Source organism: Musa acuminata, chromosome BXJ3-8, assembly GCF_036884655.1.
Source record: "Musa acuminata AAA Group cultivar baxijiao chromosome BXJ3-8, Cavendish_Baxijiao_AAA, whole genome shotgun sequence".
Classification (NCBI taxonomy): Eukaryota; Viridiplantae; Streptophyta; class Magnoliopsida; order Zingiberales; family Musaceae; genus Musa; species Musa acuminata.
In genome coordinates this window covers 3,876,780-3,898,962 of record NC_088356.1, presented here as the reverse complement: position 1 = coordinate 3,898,962, position 22,183 = coordinate 3,876,780, and the positions used below count along the sequence as shown (strand labels likewise).

General features: G+C 45.5%; 4 protein-coding genes across 4 annotated transcripts; all 4 read right to left on the bottom strand.

Annotated features, from left to right (window-relative positions):
- Nucleotides 1–553: 553 nt before the first annotated feature.
- Nucleotides 554–2,599, bottom strand: LOC135644477 (gibberellin receptor GID1C-like). Its single transcript, XM_065162064.1, has 2 exons — nucleotides 2,229–2,599; nucleotides 554–1,751 (listed from the first exon to the last, which is right to left on the bottom strand). The coding sequence occupies exons 1-2, from the start codon at nucleotides 2,265–2,267 to the stop codon at nucleotides 756–758; spliced, it is 1,035 nt and encodes a 344-aa protein (XP_065018136.1). The 5' UTR covers nucleotides 2,268–2,599; the 3' UTR covers nucleotides 554–755.
- Nucleotides 2,600–6,051: 3,452 nt separating this feature from the next.
- LOC135644055 (carboxylesterase 15-like) lies at nucleotides 6,052–7,227 on the bottom strand. Its single transcript, XM_065161445.1, has one exon. The coding sequence runs from the start codon at nucleotides 7,147–7,149 to the stop codon at nucleotides 6,130–6,132; it is 1,020 nt and encodes a 339-aa protein (XP_065017517.1). The 5' UTR covers nucleotides 7,150–7,227; the 3' UTR covers nucleotides 6,052–6,129.
- A 1,564-nt stretch (nucleotides 7,228–8,791) lies between these two features.
- LOC135646254 (cytochrome P450 CYP94D108-like) lies at nucleotides 8,792–10,644 on the bottom strand. Its single transcript, XM_065165597.1, has one exon. The coding sequence runs from the start codon at nucleotides 10,539–10,541 to the stop codon at nucleotides 8,973–8,975; it is 1,569 nt and encodes a 522-aa protein (XP_065021669.1). The 5' UTR covers nucleotides 10,542–10,644; the 3' UTR covers nucleotides 8,792–8,972.
- A 7,742-nt stretch (nucleotides 10,645–18,386) lies between these two features.
- On the bottom strand, nucleotides 18,387–19,890 carry LOC135644671 (transcription factor MYBC1-like). The gene has a single exon (XM_065162450.1). The coding sequence runs from the start codon at nucleotides 19,847–19,849 to the stop codon at nucleotides 18,626–18,628; it is 1,224 nt and encodes a 407-aa protein (XP_065018522.1). The 5' UTR covers nucleotides 19,850–19,890; the 3' UTR covers nucleotides 18,387–18,625.
- Between the last annotated feature and the right edge of the window lie 2,293 nt (nucleotides 19,891–22,183).

The following is a 22,183-nucleotide window of genomic DNA, read 5'->3' as shown; positions in this document are numbered from 1 at the left end:
TACACAGCACTTTTTCTCATGGACGCCATTCTGTGACCTTCATCGAATCAAACCCTATCCCATGTATGAATGAGACTTGAGATACATGAATCATCAAACCATGCATCTCTTAAGCATGGAAGTCAAGATAAGAACAGGGCCGACCAGGTCCCCATTAGATTGTCACAGACGAGAAAGGTGGATTCTTCCCCTTTGGACACACAACAAAAACCCATGTGTCTCTGAGCCCTTCCCTTCCAGTCTCCCAAACTCTGCCCCCGCCACATGACAACAGGTGCAGCTCCCAAAGAAGCTGCCAAGTAGTGAGACTGACTGTGATCCAACTTCTCTTCCTTTTTATTATTATTATTTTTTGCAAACAACTAAGGAAATTGCCTAAGATGATTCAACCCTGTTTCCAGACCATGCCACTGGTGAGCTGACAAGATAGCGAGCGCTACTGCCAAAAGAGAACCTCCAAAGGAGCAACTGTTACGAGACAGAGACACTTGTTGGGTCTTTAATTAATTACCTAGCGGTGGAAAAGTACTTATAATACATGCAATCAATCATATAGTTGAAATGGCCTTCGATTCTTCTCATAATTACTGCCAACACTAACCAAGCAGTGATCCAGCTCGTGTCTCTCCCTTTGCTACAGTAAGCAATGTTCATCTGAAGAAACATCCTTCTTTCCATGAGGAGGTCATCTACCACGAGCTCAGGCTACCGAGTCACACACGCCTATGATTCAGAGTCCAATAGAACAGTTGCTTCTACAAGTTAGAGCCGACGAAGTCGTGTATCTCATCCATGACTTGGTAGAAATGGTCGGTGTTGGGCAACAAGTAGAACCCGATCGTGGCCTGTTCACGGTAGACGAGCTTCACGGAGTGGCCGGCCTTCTTCAACCCCTGCGCGTACGCCAGTTGCCAGTCCTGAACCAGATCCAGTCCTGCCACCACCACGAGGCTTCTCGTGAAGGGCAGCCCTTCAAGCTTCGCGCCGTTGGGACCCAAGGGGTTGCTGGCCGGGTGATCCCTGTTCGCTCCCTCGGGCAGGTACGCCTTCCAATACCAGTCCCTGTCCTCGATGGTCACGAAGTACTTCCTGTCCAACCTCTTCTCCGACTCCGTCCGGCGGTTGCCGCCGAACATCGGGTTGAGGAGCACGTTGCCGGAGACTTCGACTCCGGACTTCGCTGCCCTCACGGCCACGTGGTGCGCGATGTTCCCCCCCGAGCTGTCCCCCGCGAGGAACACCCGGAGCTTGGCGTCCCTTCCGCTGCGAAGCCATGGCTCGCCCGACGCCCACCGGAGCGCAGCCCATCCGTCGTCGTAGGCGCAGGGGTACTTGTGCTCGGGTGCTCGGCGGTAATTGACGGACACAACGACGGCGCCGCAGAGGGACACGAACCGGCGGCAAAGTGAGTCGTAGATGGCGCTGTTGGATGAGGAGTGGGCGAAGCTGCCGCCGTGGAAGAAGATGATGACGGGGAAGGGGTCGGGCGAGGGCGGCCGGCACAGGTCGGGGAGGAGCGCGACGGCAGCGGAGGCGGTGGCAGGGCGGTAGATTCGGGCGAGAAGGCTCGTGGGGCGGTCGATGAGGACGTCGAACGAGACGACGCCATTGACGGGGGCGACATTGGCGGGAACCTTGCGGTCGAGGAACTCGGCGAGGTGGCGGTCGAACGTGCCGTCCGGGCGGCGCAGCATGTTGTAGGCCAGCTTGAAGTTGGAGATGAGGACCCATGTGTTGAGCGGAACCACCGTCTGCGCCGTCATCGAACACAGCGAAGAGGAGGTGAGATCAAGAGAGCGACAAGAAGGCCTTCCTCTGCTTCGAGCTTTCGATCAAGTACAGGAAGAACGGAAGGCGAATGTGCATCAAAAAGCAAACTTTCCAGCATTCTGGGAAGAGGAGGAGGAGGAGCCGCTAACGATTCGAAAAGCGTGTTTTTTCGCTCTACCTGATCGAAATCTACGAGATGATGCAGACGAGATGAAACGAATGGGGCTCTTCGATTACCAACTCGGAATGGAAAGCACAAGGGATTACCAAATCGAATCGAATCCATCAAAGCTCCGATTTTTGCCAAATCGAACCAAACAAGAATGAATCATCACGAAACCCGCAGACAGATACAAATCAAGTAGGCCAAACCCTAACATCGAACAGACAGCCGCGCTGCCGACCCATCAGAAATGGAAATCTAATGCAGAAGACATTAAAGAAGAGAGAGCGAGCACCTTTGACTCGTTGGCGTTAATCTCGTTGCTTCCAGCCATGGCGAAACCGTGCTCAGCGGGCGGGTAAGATCAAGAAGCAGAGACGAAATAGCATCAAAGCCAAAGAAAGCTCTCTCCTTTTCTCATGACACGGGCTCCTCCCTCTCCCGGCACCGACTACGCTTCTTCCCGGTACCCTCTTTCGCTTCTTCCTGTCATCGATCCCGCTAATCCCGGGGAAACTATCAATGGCAAAGAAAGACGAGGCGCGGATACAAAAAGCAGAGAGAGAGAGGAGGTAGAAAGCAGCACGCGAGGAGAGTAGGGAGCTGTCGAAGGCAGAGAAGGAGGCGACAAATTCGGGCGGCCTTAATGGAAATAACTCGGCGGAGTGGACCCCACCCTCACTGCGTAGTGGAGGAGGAGGAGGAAGACGAAGTAGAAAGCGGTAGATTTCATCTCAATCACATCTATAGGCCTTCTTTTCCAATCTACGCAAGAAAACAGTGCATAAAATATTTTGCACTCTCCAGGAAATCTCAAATCAAATAGTCAAGGCATTTGTGTGTTTCACCAAGTGATGAGACGGGCCGATCAACGTGGAGGATCGTAGAAATCTCATGTCGAGATGATCCCGAGGATGATTACAGTAAGAGTAGGCCAGTTGGGGTTGATAGATTGATGTATGTACTGTGACGGGAGAGGAGCGTCTCCCTTCATTGCAGGTAATGCCCTCGTTGTGCAACCAACCCATCATATTCTCTTTGCTTAGTGTTCTTGGGAAGAAAACTAGTGTGCAACTCATGTTAGGCTGGCGAAAGATTGGATTTGATTTGTATATTAAGAACCGGTGGTATGGGATCGAGTTCTTAACCCAGTTTGGATCTGTGCAGCGGCAACAAGGCTACAAGTGAGGAGAGAGAGAGAGAGAGAGACTGGAAGGGAGGAAGAAGACAAAGGTTTCCTGAACTCTCTCTCTCTCCCCCTCTTGTAACACAATACATGTACAGTATCGATACGGACATTAAAAATGCTCCTCTCGTTTGCTTGGCTTTTGTCTCTTTAGGAGGAAGGAACGGATAAGGAGGAATGAATCTCTCTCTCTCTCTCTCTCTCTCTCTCTCGCTCTCTCTCTAACCCTTCCTGGAGTTGGACGCAAGGTCAGGTAAATTACCACCACTGCCCTTGCCCGCAGTGTTCGATACTGTAGATGCTGTTGGGGTTAACACACAGCGGTCGACGTGCGTTCTCAGTCGTTGCTGATGATGTCGGCGTTGACTTGCCCGTCTACTTTGATCACTGTTGGGAGACCAAAACAAAGATTTCCTTTTAAGTTGAAATATCCCGCTCGGTCTCATATTCAAAGTAAGTAAAGTAATTTAGATTAAATGAAGTTGATGAATCAATTAATCTATCGAGTTGATAGTATTAATAATATTCTAATTGATCTATTCCTCGGACAAAATGACTTGCGAAGTTTCATGCACGTAAGAGGGGAGCTAATGGCAGGCATGCATGCAGCAGGCGCTGCTGTTCCCGTGGTGGATATGCTCTGCGTACGTGGCAATCTCCCCAACATTATTCCCTCGCTGGCCATGGCCGAAGCTCCTCCACCCGCTTCGACCAGCTCTTACACGTCGAGAAATGGCCTGTTGCAGTTGGAGTGTAGTAGCTCGTGGTGTCCTCGTCTCGCCGTCGCTTTCTCCCCGGACGAAGGCGCCAACGGATGATCCACCAAAGGAGAGGTCGCAGTCGGCCTTTGGACGGAGAGAAAAGCAGAGGTGATCCGTCGCCAGTGGGCGCGCGCGACGTGTTCCATCTATGGCCCTTGCTCTGTCTTCCTATCCGTCTGGTGTCAGGCACCTCGGTGGTGTCTCTTTCTGGCTGCTGCCGCTGCTGCTGCTGCTGCTGCTGTGGCTGTGGCTGTGGCTGTGTGTGTGAGTGAGGGGAAGAAAGGGTACGTCCCACGTTGAACGGCGAGGGGAGGGAAGACGAAGGTTGCGTCGGAAAAGGCTGCAGGAGAGGAGGAGGTGCACCCGTAGCCGCTGTTAGGCTTCACCATATTCTATGGAAACAGGGCACCTCCACCTGCTGTGTGTGGAGATGGTCCTCAGGGAGGACATTATTGGACTACGGAGCTTGCGAGTAGAGGACGAGTGTCGGTATAACAACAGTACAGTAACATAGTTTTTCTTTACTGACTTGAAAGATCGTCGTTTAACACAGATTATATATTTAAGAGATAAGATTAAATCAAATAAATTTAATATTTTAAAATATATATATATATTTAGTCAATTGAATGATCATTATTTTTTAAAAAAATAGTAAATGACGAAGACACATTTTATCTAAGATCATATGACGATGGCACAAAATATTTACTGATATTTTCAATTATTATTTTTAATTGAAATCAAAGTATTAAAATTTATAAGATAAAATTTTATTTAAAAAAAGAATATATCCAAACACAAGTTTTATCTCATATAAATTCTAAAAAAATTATATATTTTCTCATATTTTATTCTTCCCCATTAAAATATAAAATATAGAGATACATGAAATATTTATAGTTTAATCAAGTCATAATATCTAAAATTTCATTTCCTCACGCTATGATTTCTTATCCCCTAAAGCATTGACCCAAGGAAACATAAAATGCTTGTAAATTCCAATATGATGGTATTTGAATCAAATCCATGTCGACTGGTTTCACGCCACATGTACAGTAGTACAGTGGATGGATGAGGATGACAATGGATAAGGCACTCGTAAAATTCACCTTAATTATTCATCTACTTTGGTAGCTGAACTCGAGCTTATCTAAATCCAATTAAAGGGATTTATTGACATTGAACTGCTTTATGTTCATAGGCGATCCACCATCTGATTTGGATCGAAGAAGCCGCACATCCTTCGATCAACGTGAGAGTGTGCTCCCCATGCGTATACGAACGGAGAAGACGAAGAAGAAGAAAGACGAGGCCAAAAAGAAGGCACATCGATCATTACTGTAGAGAGTAGCAAAAGGTGGAGCTCAACGTAATAGGTTTGCAGACTCGTGGAGAATGAACAAAGCAATAATCTGATCAGTAAGGGGAACAGAAGAAAGCCAATGAATCCTTCCGAGAACGAAGGCATGCGACTGCTGCTTCTCAGCTGGCACAATAGTTGATGCCTGTCGACCATTGCCAAGATGAATCTGACAGGCAAAAATGGAGACAGTAGATCACGTGGCCAGTCTAATCATCGATCGACAGCTTCGATCATCTCATGCTCAGCATTGCTTCGAAGGTTTGATCTCACACGCAACCTTTTCTTTCTTGCCTTTGTCACACTATACAGCGAAACCATCACAGATTAGGGTTTCGTTGCGTCTCGAACGCGTCTCCACGTTAATGGCGTGCGTGGAAGCGTGTGACGTGCGGTCAGCCCCGCATCCTTGCCGACACCGAGAGATGAGGCTTTGTTCTCCCGCAACATAGCGCTTCCCGCAGTGATCTGAGACCCTCTCATTCCACGCCTCTCACATCGACGGCTTCTACTGCCCAAAACACGCAGCCTCCTCGCTGTTGTGATGTAGCTTTTCTCTGCAGGCTACATCTCCTGAGAAGACACAGCATGAACGACATGATCGAGGTGGTCTCGCGAGTTAAAGTGAAAGTTGAGAGTAAACATTCATTTGAGACACCTAATGAAATCTAAATCGGAAGAAAGTTTGACGCATCGGATTGACCATTAGACTAAAATCGACGAGCATTAATACTATGAATTCTTTTAAACGTAGAGAAGAAGGCAATTGTGGGGATTGCAGAAAAACACATTATTTAGCACTTCCACATCACATAAGAATATTACTTTTATTTATTGATAGCGACAGAAAAGGCGATCGCGGCAGAGGCGGATAGAGATGGATGGATCAATGGCGACGGACGAAGTCGTTGATGGCGGCGATTAGCTCCTCCGTCCTCTTGGCGGTGGTTGGGTCGTTGTCGACGGCGAACTTGTTGAGGTAGAAGGAGTGGCTCACTCCCTCGCTTATCACTACGGCCACTTCCTTCCCCGCCTTCTTCATCGCCTCGCAGTACTCCAGGTTGGTGTCCCTTATCAGGTCGCGGTCCGCCACGCCCACCAGGAACGGCGGCAGTCTCACCGTCTCCAGTGGCGGCGCCGCCTCCCCCATCGGGCACGTGTAGGGGTGGTCCTTGGTGGCCCCCTCTGGCAGCCCCAGAGCGAGTAACTTGTCGAGCATGTCCAGCGTGAAGAACACCGAGTCGGACCGGAGCTCCAGCTCGGACCGGCTCCGGGTCGAGCGCACGAACCCCGGTTGGAGCAGGATCCCGCCCGCCACCTTGAGGGGCGACCAGAACGCCTCCTCCTCCTCCCACGCCCGCGCACCCACCAGGTGCACCAGGTTCCCCCCAGAGCTGTCGCCTATAAGGAACACGCGGGAGAAGTCCACCGAGCGGAGCAGCTCGGATTCCGGGTCGCGGGCCAGATCTCGGAGGCGGAGGAGGGCGGCGAAGCCGGCGTCGATGGCGGCGGGGAGGCGGTGCTCGGGGGCGAGGGGAAGCTCGACGGAGACCACGGCCGCTGGGACGGAGGCAGCGAGGCGGGCGTAGAATTGATAGTACATCAACCAGGAGGCGCGGCTGATGCAGAATCCGCCCCCCTGGAAGTGGAGGAAAACAGGAAGCGGCTCACGGCGCCCTTCAGGGGGCGGCGGCGAAGGGAGGTAGAGGCGGAGGGAGGGGTCACCAGGGAGGTCATGAAGGGTGACGCCGTCGCGAGGGGTGTCAAAGGCCGGGACCGATTCCATGAGGAAGAGGGCCTCGGGCGGTCCGGTCCACGTCCGGTCCACCGATCCATCGTCGAAAACCCGGAGCCAGCCGGAGACCTCGTCCACCACCCTTTTGCCTGTCGTCCCCTCCGCAACCATGTTGCACTCACTCAACCAGTTGTCACAAACACCGAGACCAAGGAGGAGGAGATGACTTGCGATGAGAAGGGGGAGGGTAGGAAGGAAGAGCTATATAGACGTGTCGGGGGGTTTCTTCCTCGTAGCTTCACTGCGATTGCAGAGAGAGGGAGGCATTAGTTGACGCCACGTGGTCAGTGTCCACTTGTGTGGTTGACTATAATTAATGTGAGAGTAATTACTCACGCCGGTCAACAGTGAGCACGACCACGAAAACCGACTGAGAACCTTCCACATTGGATTTGACCTCAGAAAGCTACCGTGTTGGTATAGAAACGACTATGGGAACGAGGAACAGTAAAAAACGGGTGATCTAATTAAATCAGACACTAATTCAACATCATAAATTTATTATATGTGATGGACTCCGAGAACTGACCATTGATCCACCCTCCACTAAAACCTAACAAAGGTTATAAATTTAATGCGATGGTTACTTGGTACGTACCATGCATGCTTATTTCTTTTATTTATATTATATATATATAATAATAATAATATTAACGTGGGAATCACCCCTTGTAATTTCTCAGCAACGTCGCAAGCTTTGAAACAAAACGTAGCATTATGTTATTCTCGACTTGGGCGGTGAGACAATTTTGTGTTGTCGTCTTGTGATAATAAAGAAGACTTTGGGTGAGATCAAAGTTGTGTGATAACGGAGAAGACTTTGGCGTGTGAATTGGTCAAAAGTCGTGCTCGGTTTTGGGCCCATTTCGATCATAAAAATGACGACAGACAAATTGTATTCGGCAAGGTTTGGAATTATTAACATATGTCGTCATCAAATTAATATTTTAAAATAATATTTTATTAGTTTGGTGCTTTATTTAACACGTGATATCATGTGCATCATTTTAACTTACAACTTTTAAAAAATAATTATTTTAATATTTTAATATAATTTTTAAAAATAAAAAATTATGATATTAGAAATGTAAAGATAATCTTTAATTAGATTAAAAAAATCGTGATATTGCGAGAGTCAAAAGTGATGAGGATAGTAATTACGATAAGGCTCGGCTGACGTCACACATCTCGATCGACGCGACGGTACCCGATCAAACGGACCAGAACACAGCCCGAGGCGCATTAACACCCGCTTAGGCTCGGCTCTTCACGCCACACCAAACCAATGTCAGACGCCACCATCTGCCCCTGCAAGCGGGCACATCAAACAGCAGCAAGCTCCCCTATAAATACCCTCGCACTCTGAACGAGCAAGGGGACCGGACAGACGACGAAGGAGAGAACACACCAAGGAGACACCTCAAACTCTTCTTCTTCTCCTTTCCATCCCCTCCACCATCTACTGACTCAATCGTCGAAGGGGTCGGGTCGCGTCTCCCGACCCGACTTGTGTGCAGGACCGCAGACGGAGCGCGCCCCCAACCGAGGAGCCCCCTCCGGCAGAGTCGACTGATCCCGTCCCCATCGGACCGTCGCGACCGACCCCCTCGGCCAACCCGAGGGCCGCACCAAGAAGATCCCGCCTTCCGGACCCGAACCAAGCCGCGTTGGCCCCGAGGCCACGGCTCCATGTTGTTTACCACACCAAAAAGTATAAAAATAATTCTTAATTAACTCACACGACTCCATCACAAAGGCGACAACAAAATTACGTCAGCTTGATTCCTTGTACCATAAAATAAGCTAACCATCCGGTGGCCGAGGAACCATCCACCGCTCATGTCGAGTTCATCAGGTGTGTGGACCAATGTTCCAATTCGAATCGGAAACCATAGGAGAACAACCACAGCACCAACTCATGAGCCGCACATCTCTCACTCACGCGAGCGCAGCCGCACCGGCAGCCCACGCTTCATTCTCAGCGTCAAGGACCTCATCTTCTCCGGGCATGCTTCCTTGTCCACCACCTCCACCGCGAACCTCTCCACCATGCACGCCGCCACCGACTTCATCTGGATGTACGCCATTTCCTTCCCCAGGCACGTCCTCGGCCCCCCGTGGAACACCGGGTACTTGAACGGGCTCTCCGCCCGGAACGTCCTCGTCTCCTCCTCCAGCCACCGCTCCGGCTTGTATTCCCTGCAGTCCGGCCCCCATACCGTCTCTATTCTCCCCATCGCGTACGAGGTGTACGTCATGAACCACCCCTTCTTCACCGCCGTCCCGTCCGGCAGGACGTCGTCGGAAAGGCAATGGACCGTGTTGAACGGCACCGGCGGGTACAGCCGCATCGACTCCGTTATGGCCGCGTGGAGGTAGTGCATCTCCTTGAGCTCCTCGAAGTCGAACACCGTGCGGGTCGTGTCGGGACGCCGCGCTCGGACCGATCTGATCTCGTCCAGTATCTTGGCCTCCACCTCTGGCTGCGAGGACAGCAGCCAGAAGAACCAGGTCAGCGCCGAAGACGTGGTGTCTTTCCCGGCGAGCATGAAGCTGATGACGATGTCGCGAAGGAACTCTTCGGAGTGATCCTCGTTGGCGATGAACCGGGACAAAAGGTCCTCGGCTTGGGGCGACGAAGAAGAGGCTCTGTTCTCCTTCTTCTTCAACCCTATGATCTGCATGGCGAAGTCGTGGACCGTGGCGATCGACTCCTTCAGCCGCCGCTCTGAACCCACACCCAGCAGCTTCTTTATGACCCAGAGTCTCGGTACGGCGTAGCGAAACCGGCCGGCGCTGATCACGGCGGCGTCACTGAAGGCGGGTGCGAAGCCAGAGAAGAAGCTGTTGCGGGCACCGTTGTCGTCATCCTCCGCGAGGCAGGCGGGGTCTTGGTTGAATGCTACGTTGCAGATGTTATCGAACGCGAAGCGCTCCAGAACGTCCTGCAGATCGAAGGCAGCATCCTTGAGCGAGCATCTCTCCAGCAAAGGGAGGAGCCTGGAGAGGATCTCCCGCTGGACGCAGCGCACGACGAAGGAGTGGAGGGACTTTGTGTTGAATTCGAAGCTGGCGGTCTTGCGCTGGACGCGCCAGGCGTCGCCGTCAGAGTTGAAGATGCCGTCGCCGAGGAAGTCGTGGAGGAGGGAGATGGACTGGGGGCCTTTGGGGTAGTTGTCGAAGTGGGCGCGGAGGATGTGCTCGACGTTGGCGGGATTGGCGGTCAAGACGCCGCGGATGCCACCGGGGCGGGTCAGGACGAAGGTGTTTGTCGGGGTGGCGGCGAGGGACTCGGCGATCCAGTCGGGCATGCGGTGGCGGTTCCTCAAGAAGTGTGGGAGGTGGCCGATCAACGGGTATGGCCTGAGATGGGGGGGATATGCACACCCGCCGCCGCCGGCCGAACGACAGTTGTTCCTAAAGTAGAAGAAGAAGAGGTAGAGGGCAGAGAGGGAGAAGAGGAGGAAGAAAAGGATGAGGGACTGTGGACAGAGGATGTCCATGACAGCAAACACGAGCTTTCCGAGTGCCCTCTTCTGATCAAAGTGGGGAGAAGAACCAAATAAGATAAGGCTGGGAAGGAAGCAGTTGAGCAGCTTCGCAAGGCGATGACAGTGCGCTCTCTCTCTCTCTCACACACACACGATAGTGACCGAGGAGAAATCCGAGTCTCAGTACAAGACAAGCCCGTCTTGTTCGCAGGCACGTCACTCCTGAGATCATCCTCAAAATACTTGAATGGCCATGAGAGCATCCTGGCAGACACGCCACTTCAAGCTTTAAGATTAGGGAACAGGCCTCGTGGAATTATTTGCATCGAGGCCACCAAGCACAGCACGGTTTCATATTAACACTGCCAAGTATGCGTGCCGATCATTAGATCGAAGACACAGATCTTCTAATTTGTGGCAGGAAGCATATCAATATATATATATATATATATATATATATGTACTCCTTAAATGGAGGGTCATGATTGCGTGGATCCAGATCAAGATCAAGTTCTGATCTAAGTTCGGAACGGATCCGTCGTAATGTAATTCGTAGTTGGAACGAATCGGAACGGCTTTTATATTCCCTCCTCTCGATCAAGAAATTAACTCTCGCTCGTCACACTGTCTGCTCCTTAAGAAACACATCGTCTCATCGCCGTCCAAGAGAGCGAAGTCGATTGGGGCAGCTGAGCTCCTCCCGCATCCCTCCTGTGTAACCCTTGCCTCGCTTCAGGTCTCAACTCGATTCTTGGACTTTTGGACATGGATTTCGCTTTTCTTATTTTTGGTCTGCGTGGTTCTTGGGAAGCCTTCAGGTTTGTTCTTTGCGCTTTTGATTCGATTGTTTGGTTTTGTTCTTTAGATCCGGATAAGGCAGTGATCGAAACTGATGATGGATTTCTTGTTTCCTCTTTTTATGTCTTCCTTTCTATGGGATATGCGATGTCTGGCTGTGTGCTCTCTGAATCATTTGATTCACGTTTATACGTTGCTTGTTGGATCTGGCTCGATCTATTATCTTGATCTCGATCATGAACGGAGCCGAAACCCTATTTAGTTCCTTTTTTATACGTTGCTGGTTAGATCCGACTCGTTCCGTTCTTTTGATCTCGATCATGAACGGAGCTGAAACCCTATTTAGTTCCTTTTATATGCGTTGCTTGCTTGTTGGATCCGACTCATTTCGTTCTTTTGATCTCAATCAACAATGGAGCCGAAACCCTATTTAGTTCCTTTTATGTACATTGCTTGTTGGATTCGGCTCGTTCTATTCTTTTGATCTCGATCATGAACGGAGCCGAAACCCTATTTAGTTCCTTTTATATACGTTGCTTGTTGGATCCGGCTCGTTTGATTGTTTTGATTATAATTCCATAATTCTATAATTTAAAATTAATAGAATTAATTAATATTTATGTTAAAATCAGTCAGTAGGTTAGCCCGGACCATAAACTTAGCCAACAGATTAAGCGGAGCCAGTAGATCACGACCCAACTCGTACGTAGCTTGACTCAACCGATGGATGCCTAGCACAGTCATGTTTACTAGGCATGTTTAAACCAAATTAGATTACTCAGCCTAGTATCAATCTAACTCAATCTATTTTAATTTATTCAAGTATGCTCATGTTGAGATGGTCTTAGCTTATTCAAGTTTATTTAACCTAAATTAAGTTTTATTTAATTTAAATTATATATATCTAAGATGGTTTCGATTTATTTATATTCTAGTTAAATTGAGTTCAATTGAACCGATTAAGTTAGAATTCAAGTCAATTGATGACTGATTAATATTATATGATATTAATAATATTAAAAATATAAATTAAAATATTTTAATATATTATTTTATTTCGATATAAATATGATTAATATGAGATAATTTTGTTTATTTATCGAGGGCAAATAGGATGATTCCCTTCAAAGATGATTAGCAGGTCGTTGTTAATATATTATTTCATTCGTTGTTAGGATAAATATATTCTTATTTTTGTGAGTAAGGGATATCATTCTATCCATTATTAGGAGTGTGATATGAGTTTGCCTCCATCTATTATTGGGAGAACATAAACTCATCCCGTATGATAAATTTCTCTCTCTCTGCTTTGGGGGAGTGCTCATTTGGACATTTGATGTATGCTAGTGGGTTATAGTAATATATCAGATTTCATTAGAGCAGACCTTCCTCCACCGTTAGGTAGAGCTAATTGGATTTTATTTTTGAGTTGACATCACAATATTTCTCGACTTTTGACTTATATTTTGATGAATAAATAAATTATAATAAATATTTATAATTTATGTATATTAATAAAATAATATTTTTTTTTGTCTCTTAATATATCTATAGAAAACTATTATTATATGAAAGAAGAATTCGACATCTTTTTATTATATTAAAGCATAGTTTAAGTTATGCAAGTCTTTTCGTTTTAAGGTTAATTTTAACTTAATTTTTATTTGACCTAATATAAGAGTAATGAAGCCAATTCAATGAACAATAATTCTGTCACTCGAGGTGTTTGTGATCATAATGCTATTAGCCTATACACTCGAAAGATGTTTAAGCAAACTTTAACTTGGAAGCTCTATGGAGCAGCCTCAGTCTCCACATACACTATCACCGATTATGTGCTAGTTTTCCGAACATCAAAATGTACCTTGTGCTCTAGCATTTGTCAACTCTTCAAATGATTTTTACGAAATTCTTGATGCTATTAGAGGTTATTTTGAGCGTCAGAAAAAGTGAGATGGAACTCAACAAGGTGAAAATAATAATATTTTGGATCACTTTAGGATATTAGAACCATCTCTTTCTCGAGGACAAGCTAGATCCGGTCTTCGTTAAATGTTGGATCCATCAAAACAAAGAAACCCTTCATCAGCCTCTCATACCTATGTTGAGCATTTTAAGCATATATTAGATGTAGCATAGATACACCAGTAACGTGCAAAACACACCTAATGTGTTGTCGAAGGATCAATGGTATCCCCACTCTAGAATCATCTCATATTTAATTCTTTGGCATATCCTGTTAGCACAAGCATAACAGAGGCATAGTGTAACATGAGCCATGATTTTTTCTACAACCGTCGTTTTAAAAAAAAGATGAACTAAATTCTGCATGAAACTTAACAGATAGACCAAAGGATTAGCAATAACTACTGTTACTAGTGGTGCAAATAACATCACAGCTTCAACACAGAATTACCTGCATTCCAAGGCATGTTGTGCTATATATGATAGTCTTTTGAGAGAACTGAATGTGGTCTGCTACGCATGATAATCTTGAGAACAAAACTCAATCTGTTGTGCTATGTATGATAGTCCTGCGAATGAAGCCCAAATGTGCACTTCAACGTCGAACAATTTCCTAGCTAGTTTTTGCATGAATAGATCATTCATTACCTTCTATTTTGTTTTGTACTAATTAGTATCTTGCAATTGAACGATAGCTAAAATTCTTCCAGCATTAGAAGCCATTGCGTAGAGTCTCCGAGGGTGATTGCTCATCACTGAAGATCTTATCTGAACTAAGGCTCCGATATCTTTTTCTCACAATATGACAAAGCAAGCCACAATTACCAAGAACCCAATGCCCTAACGAATGATACAATCACTATACATCCAAGCGTTTGTTTCTGTTACCCTGATGAATGATACAAGCCAACAATCAATAATCGTCATTTCTATTAGACCCTTTAAACAACATTTATACATATCCAAGTGTTCAGAATTTTCGAAAGTATTAAAAATTAAAATAACTAAAATACTCTTTAGTAGTTTAATTTTAAACAAATTTAAAAGAGTTAAATACAAAAAAAAAAAAGAAGTTATTTTAAGTTTCAACGTCATTGTTCTAACAATTTGAAGAGTAAGTTTTGTACGACATTTAGAGTTTGAGGGGAGCAATACAGAAATCGCTATCAATTACTATAAACAACCATTTGCTAAAGTATTATTGCTTTTCCTTTCCTCTTGGAGCAGTGTCAACCAAATTCTCAAGCAACGTCTATCTATGCTACATAAAAATCCAAAATTTGTGGCAAGTACAATTCGGATATTAAGATGCATGTGAATGGTGTGACTGTCCGTACAGGGCACACCGCGAAAGATTGAAAACCAATGTTCAACCTCAACATCATTTCGATTCATCCCAATACATTGGGAAAGAGAAGCAGAATCAACAAATCCCAAATCTGGAACCAACTAACGAAGAACATCATGCACCGGAATCCGGGCAAAATGGTACCCGGGTGGGGCAATGTTATATTTTCATCAAGTACCAAGTGTCAAAAGGTAATCTAAAGCAACCAGAACATGCTCTGCACTGGATTCTGGTTTGGTACTACACATGAGAGACATGACGCGTGTGTTCGTGCACGATTCAGAATCAAGGACTTCCAAGTTGCTGACACTTCATTTGGTGATCTAAACTTAAAAGATTATAAAATATTAGTTTACGGTTTAAAACATTTTTATTGTTTAAGAACTGTACCGCTAAATGACTCTCATGTGTAGTAGATCATCAACATGAAAACACACACACACAGACACACAAAAAAAAAAGGCACTTCCAGCATATGAGAATATATTTGACAACTAAATAGTGCAGGATGCTCTTTACCTTTTGTGTGCTGATTGATGTCCAAAGCACAATCTGTATTAGGTTGATTCAGTAATACATATTTATTTTTCCTTGGAAAAATAATAATAATAATAAAAAAGTATCCCAAGTCATTTTATGCCAGCCAAAGATTCTGGGATATGCTAGTCCCAAGCGTAATTATTTTCATTGTTGACCATTAAGCAAGCATCTAATGATTCGATTGCAGAACATACAGGAGGTATGTGTAATTCATGCCATGTTATTCCCAATCCTAAAGCCCACATGATTTCTGTTGGCAAACAAAGGATTGTATAAGCAAATCTTTTTTCTTCAAAAGATAAAAACAAGGTCACATAGGTGAAATCTTTATTTGCAGGATTAAATGATTCAAGAAAGATACACACCGCAAAAAACTATTCCTACTTAGTAACCGGCAAACACTGAAAACACATGATTCCACACTACAGTCTCATAAAAAAAAAAAAAAGGAAACTACATTTTACCTGTGCAAATAATTTCAGGTGTCACAGGAAGTAGTAGTCAACAATCTTTCATTCAAAGCAGTTTTCGTGGATGACAACCACCATAGATTTTCCATCAACCTTCTGTCCTGTTGCTTGCAAGTTTTCATTTTCACCCAAAATGCATGTTCCCATAGATAAAACACCAACGCTGACCTAACTTCAAATGACTAGGAATTTTTCTACACATTCTATGTTTGTTTTCTGTTAATAAGGTTTTATCTACATTAGGTCTCATTCATTGTGGAACCACTTCTCTTGCAGAATTAGTTAGCAGCAAAAGTCCACATTACGCACGCATTTAACCATGGTGAGCAATGTCAATTCAGATTGGAATATTATAAGAATAAAAAAAACAACAATTTGTCTTAAATAGCTTTGAACATAATATATCACTTCAGATGTGATAGTTGACATACAGGAGATGTAACTTTCTAGATTGTTCTAGGTAAGGTTTGTCGTACCAAAGCATACCACCCATACCGGGCGGTACATACCGGTCCGACAGGTCATCAGTACGCGGACCGCCCGGTACCATCACAGTGCTATAATATGAAAAAAATAAAAAAATATTCGGTATACCAGGACGCTCGGTACGCCCTGATGTACTGCCCGGTACACCGGTCCCGTACCGAGCCCGGGTCGAAATACCGGTACGGTACGATACAACGAACCTTGGTTCTAGGTACTTTCTAGAAACTAGAAAGTTCAAAGTATTCACCCGAATACGTGTTCCCATAGATAAAACACCTTCTCTGAGCTAACCTAACCTCAAATGACTAGGAATAAGAATACTTGGCATCTTGTGCTTATTATCTGTGGAGTTTTATCCATATAAGCTTATTATTCATTGTGAAACCAATAATCTTGCAGAATTAGTTAGCAGTAAAGTCCATATTACCCATTTAACCATGGTGAGCAACATCAATTCAGATCGGAACATGATAAGGACAACAAAATAATTTGTCAGTCATATATAGCTTTGAACATAATATCAAATCAGATATGATAGGTTAGAACCAATATCATCCTATGCTTTGAAGATCTTTTGGACTTATATAATAGTTACAAACTCAATGGAACAAACTGCTAAATGCCTGCTTAATGTGGACTTTTGCTGCTAACTAATTCTGCAAGCATTTGTGTCAGAAAGCAAAAAATATTATAAAAAGTAGAAAATCACTGCTTCACCTACTCATTTAAAACACCACAAGCTTCTAGTAATAGGTTACCGATATTTTTCTGAGTTGAAAGGGTGTAATGTTCGTTCAAAAGAAGGAATGGATGTCATAGCACAACATATTTAAAGGGTACTATATTCAAAAAATGAGCATGGCTGATAGAGCTTTGTGAGCCTATCATCACAATAATTAGGTCTTGCACTATCATGAATCTTGATGTTCTTCCAATGAATTTCATTTCTTGCTTAAGAATGTATAGCTATGTTGGGTATATTGTGCTCTTTATTTAGAACTTTTAGAACCAATAGATTCTGTTCATCCAGCTCTTCAAATTAACCTAATTTGAAGAGCTTTTGGCAAGTCCAAAAGCTGCGGAAGTGCTTCTCTTAATTTGAGCTATCACAGTCGAGATTTATCAGTGTCACTGAGATCCAGCATCTGCACCCTCACCTAGTTGTACATCCAATCCATCATTACGATCAACTTGCCTACGACACTTTGCTTTCACAACATTGCCAGCCGTATATTTTCGAGCCACACCATGTTCTGATTTTGTCTGATAATCACATTAATGCTGGTCTTTAAAATACAAAAGGGAACAGATCAGATTCTATTAAGTCTGACTCGATCTGAAATTTTGTAAATATAGAAAGGGTTGTGATAAAAAGTTTTGATCCGTTTCATTCTGTACTTGGTTTCCTATAATTATTTCCTTGACTATCTAAATAATTACAATAATCAGTGTTCCCCTAAGAATCAATAGCTCTGGCTTCATCGTATTGTGATATATACAAAAAGGGCAATTGATGACCATTAGTTATAATGATCAGCAAGTCTCTAGGAAAGAACTGAACTAGAAGCTACCGGACCTATGTTTTTACAACCTAAATAAATATGGAAAAGTAATACAACTACAACATAAATCCCTTTTTGTAAACCCAAGCTAAATCTCTCTCGTCAAGGAAGTCAACTCTTTGAAAGCAGGAATGACATGAATCTAACGGAAGATAGAAGACTATCACACACAAAAGGATTTCCATACGACAGCAACATATGCTCTAGATTCAGATGACAGTCATGGCGTAAGAAAACATCCTTAACATAAAAGTGGCCTACATGAAACAGAAATGTTCCATCATGCAATTTACAACAATAATTACCCAAAGGTGCCACCCTCGTTGACATTGTTCTTGTTAATATTCTACTAAATAAGGAAACATCACCTACAAAGCTAACCTAGAGAAGAAAGAAAAACTCAAATCACCTCAAACCCATGATAGAGAAGGAAAAGAAGAACTTAAACTAATAAAACTGTAATCACTTATTAAGTACACTTATTGCAGAAGCAGAGGCTTAGGGATCAAATAGCACACTAGCAATAAGAGTATCCATGTATCATTCAACTCCTAACTCCCTCTCTCAAGGTATAAACAAAGCTTTTTCCTTTGTTTATTCTGAAAATAAACCTGTTATCCATCAGTAATCCCCGAGGACTTAACCCCAAATCTTGCAGTCAATAAGCACTGAAACAAGGCATCCAGTGTAAGCAGAATGTGATGATGTAGAAACAAATATCATTGGTTGCTAATGCCAGATCAATACACTATATGAGAAGACGAATTCAGAATCCTAGGACTTTAAACGATATGCTTCAAGCATTACTACTCATACCCGGGAGAATCACATTATCTAAGAGAAATCAACTGATCCTTAATAATTTTCCGACTGAGGCCCACTAATAATGACAATTAGAATAGACATGGGAATGATAGAATAGCCCAATCAGTCCTCACCGGTCGGGAAAAGGGTCAGTACCTTCCTCTCGCCACTGCCTCCCCTTGCAGGCTCCAGATCATCCACGAAAGAAGCCGCAGACGAGGGCGTTAACTGCATCAACCCCATACCCGGCGCTGCTCCTAGCATTTGATGCATCCCCGATTGTGAAACGGCTGGCCGGTTCAGAAACCCATGGTCAAAACCCCCGCCGCCTGTTGGCGATCCGAAATGCCCCAGATGCCTCTGGTGGTAGTGCTGCTGTTGCTGCATGGCAGCCGTGATCTGCTGGTGGTGCTGCAGCGCCGTCACCGGCATATACGGAAGGAACGGATCAGGCCCCCCGAGCCCTGCGACCGGCCTTCGACTGAGGAAATGATGGGGCACGGGGGCGCTGGCGAAGAGCTGGTCTGTGGCGGCGTCGGAGGCGGAGATCGGGCCACCGCCGCCGCCGCCGGATGTGCTGAGGCCCTGCATGCGCTTGAGGTAGAGGCGGTACTTCTGGAGGTGGCTGGCGACGTTCTCGCGGGTGAGGCCGTCGACGCTCATCAGCTGCATTATGGTCTTGGGGACGGCGTTCTTGATCCCAAGGTGGGCGACCGCGTCCACGAACCGCTTGTGGAGCTGCGGCGTCCAGACGAGGCGCGGCCGCTTGAGGGTCCGCGCGGGCTCGTCGCCCCCGCCACCGCTCCCGGATGCGGCGGAGGCGGAGTTGAGGTCAGATGTCTCGAAGTCAGGAGGCGGCGGCAGGTGGGGGGAGGCGGGAGGGGGCAGCGGGCGGTGGAGAAAGTGCGGTGACAGGATCGGGCTGGGGTTGCCGTCAGCGGGGATGGGGATGTCGAAGGCGATCGCAAGGGCCGGGGTGATGAGGGTCTGCGACAGCGGCGTGAGCTCCTCCGGCGACGGCAGGTGCTCCTCCCAGCGAGCGAACCACTCCGTCTCTTCCTCCTCCCTCATCCCTCCTCCCCTTCTTCCTCCTACAACCCCAAGGATTATCCAAGATCCGTTACCGATCGAAGTGCCCTTCCAACCGATAAACTCTTCCGCCGCTGCTGTTGCTTGCGCTGATCTAAGAGCAGCACGGATTGGGTGAATTCCAAGAGACGAGAAGTAGAGGAAAGGAGATGGGTTCGAGGTGGATCTTTCTCTTTTGTTTTCTTGGGCTCCTCTCTCTCTCTCTCTCCCTCTGATTTCTGGCTCAGGTTGGTTGTTCTGGGAACGGCGAGGTGACATTTATTTCGGTTATTTTATTGACTGATGACCATACTACCGGAAGGGACGGCTGCTATCATCATGTTTAATTCCAGTCTCTTTATACTCGATCGCCCGAACTAGCAGATGGTGACGCCACGACCGCCACGTTAACGTGATCCGCGGCATGCTTGACGCAGTTCATCGCCCCTCGAATGGTTGCTCCTCTGCGTACGTGGCTTGAGTTTCGTGGCCAGAAATGTGGGCCCGCCGGATCCCCTGCTCTGGGTGTACGTCTGTGTTCCACTGTGGAGGGTGGCCTTCGTGTCGCAAATGGTTTTACCAGTTTGTCGTGGTCCTCGTGCGTTGGCCCAGGGAATCAAGAACCATGGACGGTGGATGATTTCTGCGTGCCCCTGACGTTCGATGATCATCATGATCTTGTGCCTTTCGATGCAGTTACTTTTGTCCTTGTTCACGTGTCAGTTTCTGATCATTCGTCCGACGAGAATCAAAATTATACTTGCTTTTCTCTCTCTTAATCTAACATGCCTATGAGATGTAGGTGAAACAGTGTCATGAATGGACGGGATATCATGCAATCCATGACCCAAACAAGACGAGATGCACAAGTTGCTTGACACACGTTTCAGACAAAGATGCGGATGATGGTAACTCATCGCATGATATATTTATATATATGTCATGTAAAAAGTGCATGAAATATCTATGGACAACATTTAGCCTTATCCGAATCAGTTATTCTGTAGGGGTTTCTGCACCGCTTGTCCTTTTCCTTGGGAAGAGGATAAGTTAATGATTTTGGTAGCAACATTTTATCGTTATTAATCTAAATGAAACAAACCGTATGATTAAATGTAGTAATCATGCTATCATTATTTAGCAGGACATTAGTGATAGTGACGGGTAATATAACCGGAAACCATCTCTTCGCTGTTGGAAAGGCCAACAATGATATATCTGTGGAGCTTAAGAAGACTTGTTTAGGGTGATTTTTTCCAAGATGCCTTTTTTATTTTCTTGATTTATATTTTTCTATAAATTTATATTAACAGTATATCTCATGAGATCCTTTTCGACATTCATGTTAGATAGTATATAGAGAAAGATTCAATTGGAGAAGACTAGCAACATACTTGAAAAGACATATTAAATTGAAATCCAATTTAATGTGGCAAGCACTCACCTTGTCATTAGGGATATTGATGATGGTGATAGTGATGATGATGCGGTGGAAGAGGCCATAAAATAACAGTCGGATCCCATGTGTTTCATCCCCTCCGGCCGCCGTGTTCTCAGTCATCAGCCGAGCTCAGAGTGACGTGCTGGCCGTGGCTAAGGCATCAAGACAAGCATGCGAAGAGGGTAAACAGATGCAGACGATTCCTCCGTGGCTGGGCTCAATACCCAGCAACAAGTGTGGGAAAGGAATGCCGGTCCCCTCTGCCTGAAACCGATGCCAAGTCCACAGTGGGTCAGCAAGCATCCACACAACAGGTGAGAAGAGCAAAAGGAAGTGCAGGCAATTCCACCTCTTGTAATTAAGATCCATCATGACATGCAGAAACGAAGAAGAGTAAAATCTGTGCAAGTCCAACCCGAGAAGACATGTTTCCCACTTCGCATCATGAGACCAGAAGAAGAGTCAGTAGTTTACTGGAGACCGCCTGAGTCTGCCAAAAAAGAAAGGAGAATGCCAGCGTTTCAATCTGAACCTTCTCAATAAGAATAGCAAGTTAGACAAGGAGAAGTGGTTGATTTGCTGCAACAAGGACAAGAAATGAGGAGGGGAGGTGGAAGAAGTCTGACTTCTCTTAACCCACTGCACGCAGAAAAACAATGCTTGGTCCACTCCTGGAGCATTTTTCTAATGGTGACATGCAATTCACTACATTGCTTGGCCCATCAGACTCTTCAATACTTCTTTTCTTGAGCAATAGCTTCTTACTACAATTCTCAGTCACTGACTTACATGAAGAAGCCTAGTAGCCAATTATATGTTGGATTTAGAAGATAGTTTATATTTTTTTGGCAATATATTAAACAGATGAAAGCTTAAAAGGAGACAACAACAATAAAAGAAAGGAAGAGTAGAGGAGAAGCCATGTACTTATGTTCTTGGTTGTTGATTGGTAGCAAGAGATTGGTTTGCAGTTCTTATATAACCTGAGAGATTTCTGCAGTCCAAAAATTCCTTGTTCCATCAAATTGTCATCAGAACTAGTGCTGATTGCTTGTGTTGTGTATGCGTGCAAACCTGCATGCACATCCCCATGGACAGAGAGCTCTGCTCTGTTCCCTTCAAAGGGAGACTCGTCTGGTCCACTCAAGCAATAGCTCTCGTGGTGAGCGCAA